We start from the raw sequence: 14,769 nt of genomic DNA on the forward strand, positions 1-14,769 counted from the left end.
AAGTAAGAAGTTAAATGCTGATTAAGGTCTTATCTGTCCACCGTCATCGCTATGAAGTGGCTAAAGATATATATAACAGATTTATGTGACTTTGTGATTGCTAATTTTCAGGGCGCTGTCAATTGTTTATTTGTTATTGCTGAGTATAGACTCTGGGCGTCTTGACGAGTTAGAGAATAGTACTTCAGGATTTGTTTTTGATATTTGCCCATGTGCCCATGTCCTGGGTGAGGACTCAGGCCAAGGGAGGGGCATCCGATGTTAAGGCACCATGATGGCAGCGTAAGCTCGTCGATTTTCGGTCGTGGGATCTTGGTAAGCCCGTAACCTCTCCAACATAACGAGAATAAATATTAGTAGTGCCTATAAGAGTTCGTACCGTTCTTCAGTCAGCAGTCCCATAAGCTGTAGCTTGATTGTAAAGCGATCGGGCAATGTTTCGGCCACATTCCCTCCCCTTCATGCGTCCGGATGCCTGATGGATCGTCGCGGGCCGCGCAATACGATCCCATTTTGTCAAGGTTGTCCGTCAAACGTTATGTCATCGTTTTTGACCTACTCCACTTCTCGCGTCAGCTCCTCTTTTGGAAATGTTTACCTACTCATTTTGTTGTAGTTAAAATATCGAGTAATAAATTGTTGGCTAGTGCCATGTATAATGTGTAAAACAAAAATTGAAGGCTAGCATACAAAGATTATAATAATTTGACTATAATTGTTTTTAGCGAGGAGTATCGAATTCAATACCAAGCAACGGTGCGCACGCCAACAAACATTTTTGGCTATTCACGACTTCAACCGTCGCTCTGAGTGCTCTTGTTTTTGCATAACAAAAACAGACTGATACTTGCCGCTGAAAAGTAATTTTTATTTAAAACAATATTTAACATAAAATATTTAATTTCCATCAATGAAATACATAAGAGACTAACAATAAAATATTTCTGTACATATTTGACACCCTTCGGATACCATTGTTACAAAAATATACTTATATTTACTAATAGCATAAAAATAAAATAAGCACGAGAATATATGTATATATAGAAATATGCAGGGAATAAACAGGGTTCCGTCAAACTTACCCCTTTTTTATCAGGAGCGATGAGATGTTGCCATATATATTGTGATAGAGTTATACATATATATAAGTCGTTTTCGTTATTGTTCATTATTTTCTCGATTTTAAGTACTAGCGTTGAAAAACCTCTAGATGGCGAATATTCACGGTTACACTTCTCAGCCGTTCGTCTCAGACTCTCCGTTTGTAAGTCTATTTGACAGGCTTTCCTTTCACTTTCTCGCAGTGCGCACGAATACACGCACGACAATCGTAAATTCTAGAACTCACCCCATAGGCAACTCTACCTATTAACGACAACCCTATTAATGATGGTGCGGGTATTTCAAATAAACCATTTAATCTTCGACATATACATTCGTGCACCAATAATTTGTAACCGAATTCATTGTTTATTTGTTTTGGCGTTTACGTTTTAATTATGCACTTATTGGGGTTGTGGGATACTGAATACGATTCTTTCCAGGGTATGGTGATGGTCCCGTCTCCGCTGTACTGATCTTTTGTACATTTTTAATAGCTTCAATAGTGCCAGCAATATTAATAGGGCACTGATAAACTCCAGGGTATGCTTCACACCTGCTATTTCCTCTTTGTGGTCGACGACCTGCATGGTGTTGATCACATTGGCGGTTTTGTCTTAGGCTTTAGACGCCTTGCCGCCCATCTTGAGACTTTTGTAGAATTTGGGGTTTCCTTCAAGCGTGTTCCTTGTATTGGTCCTGGTTCCTTCCAAAATCCTCCTGTTACTCTAAGGGTTGATAGCATCCGCGCTCCTCGACGCTTTTCCTTTGACTGAAGTTATTCCGTGTATTGGCTTTCGTGTAGTCAGTTCGAGTATTCCCGGATATCCACTTTCGGGTGTTCACTTTGAGTATTCCCTTCTAACGTATATTCGCCGGGTATTGACGTATGGGTATTTATAAGGAGGTAATCTAATGTTTGCATCCCAATTGAGGCGCCGTAAGGCAAAAAGTAAGAATTTCTTTTGAACCGATTCAATGCGGTCCGAGTAAACTTCGTATTGTGGACTCCATACTCAAGGATCGGACGGACTAGAGATATGAATAAGGTTTTGGTCATGTGAGGATCATCAAATTCTTTAACCACCGTTTTATAAAATCAAGCACACCCCTGGCCGTATGGACAATAGACGAAATATCGTCTGAAAATTCAAGTTTAGGGTCCAGACGAAGACCAAGATCATCAACATGTGTTATTCTGTCCAAAGAGCACCCACTTAGAGTGTAAGTCGCGTGCATTCAGTTAGCACAACAAAAGGTCATAACTTTACACTTAGAGCCCTTTAAGTTTAATACGTTATCACGGCACCAGGTATGAAAACTATCTAGATTGGATTGTAAGTCCAAATGGCGAGAAATGTCCTTATACTGCAGGCATAATTTTACATCATCAGCGTACATAAGTACACGCGAATGCTTTATTATTAAGGGAAAGTCGTTAATAAATAAGGTAAAAAGGAGCGGACCTTGGTGGCTCCCTTGTGTGACTCGGAGAATACAAGAAAGAGAGTCGACTGTAAAGCAAACAAATGCCCTTATATAGGCCTTGGCCTTCTTTACGCCTTGGGGTCGAATCCCTATGAAAATTTGGTTAGAAATGGGAACTCACTATATCGCTCTTGTTAAACTTTTTCCACTTTCACACAAATCACACACGGAAATTTATTGAAATATCCCTCTCGTTTTTATTGGATTGGATATATATAATTAAATTATATCACCACGTGTATGTGATGTTTAATTGGGCAGCGTCAAAAATTGTGAGCGTTCGCCAAGAGGTTTTATCTGATAATGAATTAAGCTCTGGGAAGCTGCATGCCGGTGGTCACTGCTATAGGCTTTCCTTTCCCTAACTGTTCAATCGTACGATCATATTCTGTCCTGATTGGGTTAAGACAATTCTCTCACTTTTTGGGTTATACAAAAGCTGCTATAATTTAGGGCGAGGGTGTCTTGAAGTGTTATTGCAGTGAAAAGTTTAAGTTGGTCACTACACGTACCAACCTAATGCACGCGACTTACACTCTAAGTGGGTGCTCTGTGGACAGAATAACACATGTTGATGATCTTGGTCTTCGTCTGGACCCTTAACTTGAATTTTCAGACCATATTTCGTCTATTGTCCATACGGCCAGGGGTGTGCTTGGTTTTATAAAACGGTGGTCAAAGGAATTTGATGATCCTTACATAAACAAAACCTTATTTATTTCTCTAGTCCGTCCGATCCTCGAGTATGGATCACCTGTTTGGAGTCAGCAATATGAAGTTTACTCGGACCGCATCGAATCGGTTCAAAAGAACTTCTTACTTTTTGCCTTACGGCGCCTTAATTGGTATGCAAACCTTAGATTACCTCCTTATTCAAGTAGATTAATGTTAATTAACTTACCCTCCTTAGCTAACCGTAGAACGATGCTTGGAACAGTCTTTATTTTTAACCTTACTCGTGGTGAAGTGGATAGTCCCGACTCGGTTAGTCGGTTAAACTTCACTGTTCCAAGCAGATTTACTAGAAATTACGTACCGTTAATTTCAACTCTACGTAGATCTAATTATGAGTGGCATAATCCCTACAGAGTATTATGTTCTGACTATCTCTATCTATTATCTCTAATTCTAACTCTCTGCCGTTCTTAAAGCGATCTATACTAACGCATTTAACATATTCTTAGATCTTACTAGTATATATATATATATCCTCGTCCTTCACTGTCTTCTATATCGCGTCTATCTTCCCGCGATTCGAGCCGTACGATACACGGCAGCGCCACTCGGTCGGTTGGGCGGGAGGTGTGGCCGTGAGACTCGCGAGAAAAAAAAAAAACAAAAAAATTGTCCATACACCCGGAAGTGAGACTATACTCTCTACGCGAGGGCGGCTGGAAACAGGTCCCCTGGCAAGGTTATGTCCCTGCCAGAGGATGCTGGCAAATGGTAGTCGGGCGTTCCGGGCCGGACTAAGGTGTCATTCGACCCGTGCCGAGAGTCAGCCTGACTGAGGGCCCGGGTCACAAAATAGCTCAGTCTCAAACGGAGAGCTCAGGGTACCTGGCGACCCCCTGTTCTAAGAAGCCTTACCCGGGCGTCGCGGATCTCCGCCCGTGTGGACCCTCCTTTTCTCCGCAACTCGTGGGAATCACATGGAGTCAACAAAAATAAATAAAAAGGAGTCAGGATCTCCCAAAAAAACTACCCAAACGTCTGTGACGAGTGAGTCTGGCCGGACAATCCTTAAGGCAGCGAAGTTGGCGAGTGAGCCCACCTGCCTGGCCAACCCCGCAGGATCGGGTTCGGGTGAACCCCGAACTGAGTGCAAGCCGCCCAAAGCCGTCGCCATGGGAACTTCTCCAAGCCCTAGTGGCATGATGCCCCCTTCATGCGCAGCCTAGGCAAGCACTCAGTGGCAACCGGTAAAGGCAAATACACCTACGCAGAGGAACGATCTCCAGGTCAAATCCTACGCAGCCAGGAGAGATCGAAAACGGCTCCTTCGGCTGAATGGATGAAGAAGGTGGAATGGGCCAGATCCGTTTTGCCAAACTTCGGCAAGGAAGCCCCCAAGCCCACAGAGGTCAAAAAGCGACCTCCACCTCGGACTGGCGAGTGGTGAAGGTCGTCGAAATGGAGGGGCCAACAAACCAGGCCATCCTCATCCTTAACAAGAAGTCCCTAGCTCCCATTGAGGCCGCTCACAGGGAGCTAAACTTCGGGTTTAGCTCAGTGACCATAAAGGTCTACAAATCGGACTCCGCCAAGAAGGATCAGGAAGGCAGTGGAGGAGTGATCGAGGAGATCGCCTCCGAGATCGAGGCATCGGAAACCGAGGACGGCTACTCGACCGATGCCTTAATCCTCCGCAGACTTGTCAATTGACATCGGACGAGGACGGAGCCGATACAACCGTGGTGGAGATGCCCACAGCAGATGTCCGTGAGGCTTCTGCAGATAAACCTCCACCACAGTACGGCAGCTTCCGCTGCTCTTCAACTCCATGTGGCTGAAAATAGAGTCAACACAGTCCTAATCCAGGAACCTTGGAAAGTGGGAGGAAAGGTTTCAGGATTAGGGACTAAGGAATATAAGCTTCTAACAGCTCCCACCGAAGGTAAAATAAGGGCCTGCATTCTAGCCAAAAAGCACCTTGCATTTTTCTGCTCCATAATTACAGCGATGCAGACAGTCAGCCATCTCCATTCCGAGTGCTGTCATCATACATGGCCTACGAAAGGCAAGAACCACCGGATGAACTGGTTAGGAGACTGGTAGAAGACAGCGAAAAGCAAAACATAGGCCTACTAATAGGCTGTGATGCTAACGCCCACCATACACAATGGGAAAGTACAGACACAAACGACCGCGGTGAGTCTCTTTTTAACTTTATCTTTAGTTCAAATCTCTTCATATGTAATAAAGTAAATAAACCTAACTCACGTCTCTAAACCACTATTAAAGACAGTAACTCACTGGAGGGGGCTAGATAAGCACTCTTTCTCGGACCACAGGTACATAGAAACGACCCTTACAATCAATCCCTCAAAACCAGCAGTTTTCACAAACCCAAGAAAAACCGACTGGCAAAAATACAAAAATATTTTAAGGGAAAAAATACCAACTGATCCCCCTCCATACCCCCAAACAATCTCTAGTCTCTAGCCTCGTGGCATTCCTTCTGCTCAGAAATTGAAAACACAACTGAAGCAGCCAGACTTAGAAAAATACTATCCAAATCGGCCACAACCCTAGGCTACCTTAAAAGAGCAGATGGCTCCTGGACCAGCACGAGTGAGGAATCTCTTGAGATACTTCTAGACACTCACTTCCCAGGAAAAAGCAAAAACGCTCTCACCCTCCAACAAACAAACGCCACACTGGCAAGTATCGAACTGTGCATAGACACAAAGGTCCTCCATTGGGCCATACACAGCTTTAAACCATACAAATCAGCAGGTACAGACAGCATGCGGGAAATATAGCCATAAACTGGCCTCTTGACATTTTTAAACGGTCCCTACTTTTTGGACACCTACTACAATCGTGGCTAGAGTCCCGTATAGTCTTCATTCCCAAAGCTGGGAAACCAGCACACACGACCCCCAAAGATTTCAGACCAATCAGTCTGTCATCCTTCCTACTAAAGACCCTTGAAAGAATCATCGGCCTGCATCTGAGATCAACTCTCAACCCTAGTCTCATCACAGACACGACAGAGACAGCACTACACTCTCTCGTCTCCAAGATAGAAAAATCAATGTCCCAAAAGGAATATGCACTGGTAGCTTTCCTGGACAGATAAAGAGCTTTTAACAACGTCATCCCAAAGGCGATTACCGGAGCCCTGACACACCTTGGGGTGGACCGCCACTTGGTAGGACTCATAAGCCAACTGCTCACCTGCAGGAAGGTTATGTCTTCACTAGGCGCGTCAACCCTCACTAGGCACGTCAGCAGAGGCACTCGCAAGGAGGCGTCCTCTCCCCACTTCTATGGAACATAGCAGTCAACTCGATACTATGCGACATGGAAGGGGGGGGGGCTGCAGGATAATAGCCTATGCGGATGACGTTGCTATCATCTTCACAGGCAAATACCCACAAACGCTATGCGATCTCATGAGCGAAAAACTCAGTGTTTTGTCCAGCTGGACCAAAAAAAACGGATTAGGAACTAACCCCTCAAAGACCGAGCTGGTTCTCTTCACTAGGAAGTATAATATACCAGACTTAGTCCTAACTATCCTCAACAATCAAAGACTTTCCTTCAGTAGCAGCGCAAGGTACCTGGGCGTAATACTAGACGGGAAACTAAACTGGAACTTGAATCTCACAGACAGATACATAAAGCTTCAATAGCACTCTTCATGTGCAAGAAAGCAATAGGGCTGAAATGGGGCATGCCACCCTATATAGTAAACTGGATATATACGGCCATCGTCAGACCAATACTACTGTACGGGGTCGTGGTATGGTGGCCGGCTCTGAAAAAGAAATCCAGCATAAAAATGCTAGCAAAAATGCAAAGAGCTGCGGCACTCTACATCAGCAGTGCTTAACGCACCACCCCAAACGAAGCCCTAAATGCCATACTCAACCTCCCAAACCCATAACTAGCTGGCATGGAACAGGCTACAGTAGCGGCAATCAGGCTTAGAGATACCAAACAGTGGAACCCACAAAAAGCGGGTCACTCATGTATCCTAAAAAACAGACTACTGCACTTCAACGGAGTACATACAAACACCTTTCAACACAATCATCCCAGAGAGGGACGATTGGAACTCACAAATACCTGGCCCCCAGAATGCTATATGATTCTATACGGATGAGTCAAAACTACAGAACAGAGTAGGAGGACGAGTTTACTCCGAACAGCTAGGCCTACACACCCCGATCACTGCAGCGTCTTCCAGGCTGAAGTGGCAGCAATAAGGGAGGCCCTTAAACACTTAAAATCACTAAAGCCGGAAGGCTCACATGTAAACCTTTTCAGTGACAGCCAAGCATTTATCAAATCGATTGGCTCAATCTCTAGTCACTCGAAAACAGTATCGAATTGCCAATCATCTTTACACGAGATGACACAACAATTCGTAATCAGCCTTATACGGGTACCCGGACACAGGGACAACTCCATCGCAGATGAATTAGCTCAAGAAGGCACTACCGCGCCACGCATACCAGAGATGGAGGGCATGAGTATGTCTTTGGCCACTTGTAAACTACTACTTAGGGAAAACCTAAACCATAACAAACAGACAATATGGGAAAACACCACACACTGTCGCCTAACACGCCAAAAAGAACGTCAAAACTTTTAAGATTGACCAGAGCAAACCTCAGCACTGCAATGAGAGTCATCACAGAGCATTAGTTGATAGGTACCCATGCCAGAAGACGAAATGCCCCGTATAATAATTTCTGCCATAGCTGTAGGGACGAAGAAATGGAAGAAACGGTAGAGCATCTACTATGCCACTGTCCAGCACTGCAAGTGAAAAGACTTGCTCAATTAGGAAGCAGATTCCTGATAGACACGTCCGACTTGTCCGACACCGATCCACATCGGATACAAAAATTCACCAGCGCCTCTGGCTGGGGAAACTGCTTACTTCACACGAACCTCGACGGGCAAAAGGGAAAAACATACACGGTATCACAATGGACCTCTAATGGTCTAAGTGCGTCGGATAACCGACGGCCGGTAAAACCTAACCTAAACTAACCTATATGGTCGGAAACCTTCTGCCTGATACATACTTTTTAACGAATCTAATATAACCTTTTACTCTACGAGTAACGGGTATAAAATTTGGTATCTGATCTCATAATCAGCATTAAAACCTTAAATCTCTTAAAATTCACGTTGTGTTAATACTTTCGTCCACCTCTGCATAAAACTGACGCGGAAAAATTGTGAAAGCGATTGAAATTTTACGTAACTTTCTTTCACTCTTACCGTAGAACAAGAACTTTTAACAACTCTTAACTTTTTCACATAAAACCAAAATGGGTGCTTACTACGACGAGAAATGGCGGTATCCATTAATGCATTTTTAAACCGAAAAGTATATGTATATGTTTACCTTAGCACTAAAATAAGCACCTTCTATGATATATATTTTTTATTTCTGGGTGAGAATGCCCTCATTTACTCTTTAATGAGATGGTTTAAAAATTTCTGTTTGTCGAAACTACTTTTCTTTCTTTTTTATATACATCGAATCGAAATTAAATATTTGAAACAAATTCGATTGTAATGTAGATCTAAGATCTAAGAATAATTGTTGTAGATTTCATGAACAAAAAAAAACGAGCTGAATCTGTGTATGTGTATGTTCTACATACATAAATATAATTTTTATATCAAAATCGCTTATTGAGATTTGTGGCAGCCCGAATATTTGTTTTGAAATGTAAAGCAATGTAACAAGTATGTAATATTTGATGCATTTGACTATAGCATTTCTTCTTGCTTCCTCCATGTAACGTAGCATAAAAACCTGTTTTATCTCTGCTATCCGTGCGTAGTATTATTTCCTTTCCGTCCTCACGCCGCCACAGTACCCTTGGTCTTGGAACGCCTGTTACACTGCATAAAAGTGAAATACTTCCACCTTCTTGACAGACACCTTCTTCTGGATTATGTTCTGGATGGTTTAAAATATCTGGAGGTACAACAACATCTAAATATCCAGACTGCAAGACAAAGATTTTATATAGAAAAAATCAATTAGTTTTTTGAAGCTCAATCACTATGGACGGATAGTGGAAACTAAACGCACAAGAGGGGAATACTATATAGACGGTAAATAAAAAATTGCTTTATGTAAAAACCAAAATTTAAAAAATGGGAGCTGTAAGAAGGCAGTGTGCCCGAATTGTCCATTGCATTTTGTATGATCACATAATTCGCTCGCAAGTTTTTTTTCTAAACCAGATATAGGAAAACTTCAGGTCGGAATGAGAAGCATAAAAACCATTTAATATAGGAAACTTAAATAAATAAAAGTTTTTAATTAACGAATGTGGGTTTCAGATGTTGTTTGCTTGAATACTGTTTTTGTTACATTTAATAATGGTATACATATGTAGATGCACTTACAAGGCTCTTCATAGGATCTGTATTTACTTGACACATATAACTTCCGGAGTCGTTTAACTGTACGCGAGATATGTGAAGTTTCCAGGTGTTGTGACCGTTATGTGTTACAGATAATCTTGGATTTAGTGAGACCATGTGGGTGTGTATACCAAGTATGGCCTTTGAATCAGATTTTATCCATGCAACCTGAAATAAGTCCAAAAAAAGAAATAAATAGTATTGCTCACCATTATTTGTGTTATTTGTATAAATTAAAAGAGTTCTTATTACTTCGTTCAAAAAAATCGTTATTATAATTTGTTTTTAGTTCAAGTTCGTTTAAACTATAAGAGAACCATGAAGCCGCCGCTGCTGGCTGAATGCTGAGACGCGACGGCATCGGGCGCAAGATTCCGCGACCATATGGCTGTGCCCGACGCCGTCCACTACATTAATGGTTGGTTGCGCAGTGGATTTCTACCACGGATGGCAGGTGGCTGGGCGTTTAACGCATGTTGCCACGGTTCCAAATACTAGTTGTTGGGCGCACAAAGAATTTTGTTGTCTACTGCAGAAAGAATTGCTCACAGTAGTACCGCAGTCACGTACAGTGAAGGTCTTTGTTGTTCTATGGTCGGCCACCGAATTACCTTATTTTTAATCTAATATTATGTTATTATGCTGAACATGAAGAATATCCATTTTTTTTCAATTTAACAAATGTTAGAGATATTTGATCAGAAAGTAGAATAATTCCGAATTTTGGATAGTTTTCATATGAGAGACTTTTAAAAGGTCAGTTACACTATTGGTGAGTTCTTCATTTAATAATTATATAATATTTTATAATAGTGTTTATACTAAATTGCTGATTGAATTTTTTTTTGCAAGTGTAGCAGTAAGTTGAGGTCCCTTAATACAGTAACACTGTTAATGTTAATCTGTCTATTAACTGATTTTGGTTTAAATATTATTTGTTGACAGTCATCAAAATATGGGGTTCCCGCAATTGCCTTAAGGGCACTACCTATCATGTTAATGCTACGTGCTTGTCAGTGGTGAATGGTCAAAGACGCTATTAATGCGGCTATATGTTGTACGTCGGTTTTCAGCAATTTCTTTCAATTTCCAAGTCTCGTCAATGTAAGTTTGAAGGATGCCAAGTTCGTCCTGTGTCCCATATAAGAGTAAGAGTCCCAGATTGTTACGTATCCGTCGGCTATAGATATGTGGTCCGCGTGGAAGTAGTCGCTAAGTTTCAATATCGCTTCGGTCAAGGTCACGCTAAAGTGAAAAGATGTCTTAGCCTAAAAAAATTTTTTTTTAATAAATAATTGTCATTATTTCCGAATGTCAAAAGTTTACCTAATGGACCACCCTTGGAGGCTGCGTGAAATACGTCTATGGGTCTCTCGTTTGCCACCGAATGGATTGATCTGTTGTACTTTCTGGTTGCAAGAAAATATTTTCGACTATATCCATTACCTATGTTTCTAACTTATGAGATCGTGATATGTCCCCAAGAGTGCCATGGAACCACTTGAACTATTAGAAGAGCTATGCAAGGGAGGAACGTTTGAAATTTCTAATCCAAAGCTTTTGTTGAGCATTGATTTAACGGTTTCTGAATTCAAGGATTTCTCGTTGGCGCAGTAAATCGCGTTTGTTTTTGGGAAACATGTTCAGAATCTGCATGAGTCGAGACTTTATATCTATGACCGAACCCGGTATAAGCTGCAAGCTTGGATAATTTGTCGATGCATGTTAGAAAATTTTTACTTTATGTTACTCATAATGATACCCATATGTTTACTCATAACATAAGTTCTACAGTTTGGAGCGATTTCCGACGTTAAGTGAAATATTTTTGTTCAAAAATCTTTTTGTAATTTGGGTAGGACAATATTACATTTTTAAAGGCCAGAAGCCTATCAATGGCTTCGTTTTTAATCTGGTGACAATTTGATTACCTTTCTTGAGTATTTGTCACTTACTTTGCCATTTTCGCAGTTCAAGATATTATTTACGGGATTTGCAATGCTGGCAAAGCCCGTTATGAAGCAGCTTTAGAAGCGTACCTAATTATTATCTAAGTGTGTTTTCGGTGTCTTAGAGTTTTCGCGGACGAAAGGCTCCAACAAAAGGCGTTAGTGATGACAAAATAGCCTGCAGCAAATGCGAGTGCCGGAAGCAGCGAGACCCGTTGCTTCAATTGTAATGGAAAAGGGCACTGGATAAGAGAATGCACCAAACCGAAGAGGACACCAGGTTGGTGCTATGGATTTGGCGCGGAGGATCACAGGATTACAGAGTGCCCGCAAAATAAGAACAAGGCGGAAAATTATTATGTAAGATTGTTTAAAATTCTGCTTGCTCAATATCCTAACCAGCCTAGTATTACAGAATGCCAAATAGATTCCGGAAGTCCAGTTTCGTTTATCAAACAGTCATATTTACGGAATGGATTAACGCTAGAGCCTCAAGAAGAGAGCTATTTAATAAACAAGGGCTTATTGAAAACCTTTGGAAAATATTATGTTTTATTTTAAAGAATGAAATAAAAATCTGGTTTAAATTAATTGTAGTGGCTGATGAATCAATGGACTGTAATATAGTGTTGGGTAGAGATTTTATGGATGCTTGCAATTTAACAATTAATTTAGAAGAATTAAAACTGGTGACGGTAGAGAGTATTGAAATCAATGACAATGGAAAAAGTAAAAGCACTTTCCAATGAATGTATGGAAATTATCAATTCGGAAAAAAATTCTCAGAGTCAACTGGAAATTTTTGAAAAAAGTTAAGGGAGTAAAATTCAGGAAGAAGCAGTGATAAAAAAAATATAACTGGAAATATAGGATGACGTTTAGATATAAGGTTGGAAAATAATATTCTAGGTACAAGTTTAGTTGGTTATGGTTTAAGTTCAAGTTTAGCTGATAATTGTTTGGGTAAAGGTTTGGGAAGGCAATGTTTAGGCACATGTGTAGGTGAAAATTGCTTAAGTACAAATTTAGGAATTAATGGATTAGGTACAAAATTAGAACAAAATGGTTTAGGTACAAGTTTAAAACCAAATGGTTTAAGTACATGGTTAAAAAAAGGTTTAGGTACAAGTTTAGAACAAAACGGTTAAGGTACAACTTTAGGACAAAACGGTTTAGGTACAACTTTAGGACATAACGGTTTAGGTACAAGTTTAGGAAAAACTGTTTAGGCACAAGCTTGGGAAAAAGTGGTCTAGGTACACATTTAGATTGTAGTGGCCAGGGTACCAGAAAATAAGCAGAAAAAAAAAAATTAAACCAAAATTATTATCATCGGTACAAATCTAGACGAGACCACTTTTCGGCATACTAGGGTTAATTGAAAGCTCACAACAACTCTCAAAGACAGAAGCTGTAAGTTCTAGTTGTCCCTTTCGCACCTTAGTCGTCGCTCTCATAGCCTGGAAAGGTCCCGTTAAAGCTCGCTAGGCTCGCGCCTTTGACAAAAGGTACAGCGAACACGCGATCATTCTGATTTTCTACTCCGAGACGACAGACGTAACTTGTGAAAAGAACAGACAATAAAAGTGAAAAAAAAAAAAAAAAAACCCACGTGCAGCCTTAAAATTATCAAGTGGCCAACTAAGGTATTAAAAGTTATAAAAAACTTATACGAACACGGCTAAGAATAAGACAGTGGAACCAAGTTTCGAGTGCGTACAGAAGTGCGTAAAGAGCACGGAATTCGCAGCTCTTTGATTGCTGATTTTTACGGAGAGCATAGTGTAGTTTCCAGGCAGGTAAATAATAACCCTGAGAAAAGTGTTATTTGCTGTAGAAACTGACCAAAAGTTTCTTTACAGAAGAAAGGTATTGTCGGCTAGCACTATAGCACGCCCACGTACCTCCAAGACACGCGGTGTACATGCACATACACACGTGCAGGCATAAGTACAGGCGCTGCGGCTACACACATGTGCATACCTATGTGCATTTAGGCATAGGCGCTGCCGACAGGAACCGCAAGCTGCCAAAAGTTCTTATCTGTGGATCGCACGTAAACGGCGCGAAGGCCTGATCTGCGATGTAGAGACGAAAGAAAGACAAGGAAGATGAAGCCAGAACACGTGTAGTAAGCAGATAAAGAAGACAGAGAAGTAGAGAAGAGAAAATCGCCGTGAGTACGAATATGTCGCTGATTTAGGGTGCCCCATGCACTGACCAAGGAACCAGAGAGAGAGAAAAGAATAAAGTGAAATAAAACGAAGTGAAGTTGCTGCTGCCTACGGCCGGAGCCGTATAAATTAATTAGAATTTGAATTAATCTATTATTTGATAAATATTAGTTTAAACTTAATACTAGACATGCGTTAGAAATATTAATTAACATATATACATATTAAAATTAGGTTAAGCAGAAGTTATTAGAAGTAGGAACTGAAATTGAAAATGAAAGTGAAATAGAAAATGAAACTGAAATTGAAATAGAACATGAAATTGAAATAGAAATTGAAACAAAGAATGGATGATAGAATTGAACAGTAATTGAAGCTGAAGACTGCAAGAAATTGAAGAAGAATAATTGAACAACGATGGAGATTGAAACCGATTGAAGAAAACTATTGAAATGAAGTTTAATTTTGATTGATGATGATTAATTACAATTGATTAACAATATGATTCTTACTCTAGCAATTAAATAATAAGTTACTCTTTTCTACATACATACACCTACCCATATATACATTCACACCTACCCATACTTGATTAACCCTTAATTTACAGCCATGTAGCAGTTCATTGGGCCCAACGATCTTCTTGGCGACAACAATGTGGTAATAAACAAATAAATAAATTTAGGTGATTAAAAACTAAAATAGCATGGTAACTTGGTAAAATTTCTAGAGTAACGGTCGGAATTTTTAGGAAGAATAAAATGATACATATTTAAAACACTCTTTTGAACAAAAGGCATCTAAAAATAAAACCTAAAACAATAAACTAAGAAATATAAATAAATCATGTAAATACTAAGAGACAAATACAATCAATAGACTTAGAACTATGCTTAGTGAACGAATTAAGATTAATATAAATATCT

At 40.5% G+C, this 14,769-nt stretch overlaps 1 protein-coding gene across 1 annotated transcript in view; it reads right to left on the bottom strand.

Moving 5' to 3' along the window:
• Window positions 1-14,769, bottom strand: part of LOC120444328 (lachesin) — a 278,432-nt gene that overhangs the window by 164,113 nt on the left and 99,550 nt on the right. Inside the window, exons 4-5 of the mRNA XM_039623884.1 lie at window positions 9,703-9,888; window positions 9,101-9,296 (exon numbers count right to left, since the gene is read on the bottom strand). Of these exons, the coding sequence (XP_039479818.1) occupies window positions 9,101-9,296; window positions 9,703-9,888 (382 nt within the window). The remainder of the gene's footprint in view (window positions 1-9,100; window positions 9,297-9,702; window positions 9,889-14,769) is intronic.

Source organism: Drosophila santomea, chromosome 2L (genome assembly GCF_016746245.2).
Source record: "Drosophila santomea strain STO CAGO 1482 chromosome 2L, Prin_Dsan_1.1, whole genome shotgun sequence".
Classification (NCBI taxonomy): Eukaryota; Metazoa; Arthropoda; class Insecta; order Diptera; family Drosophilidae; genus Drosophila; species Drosophila santomea.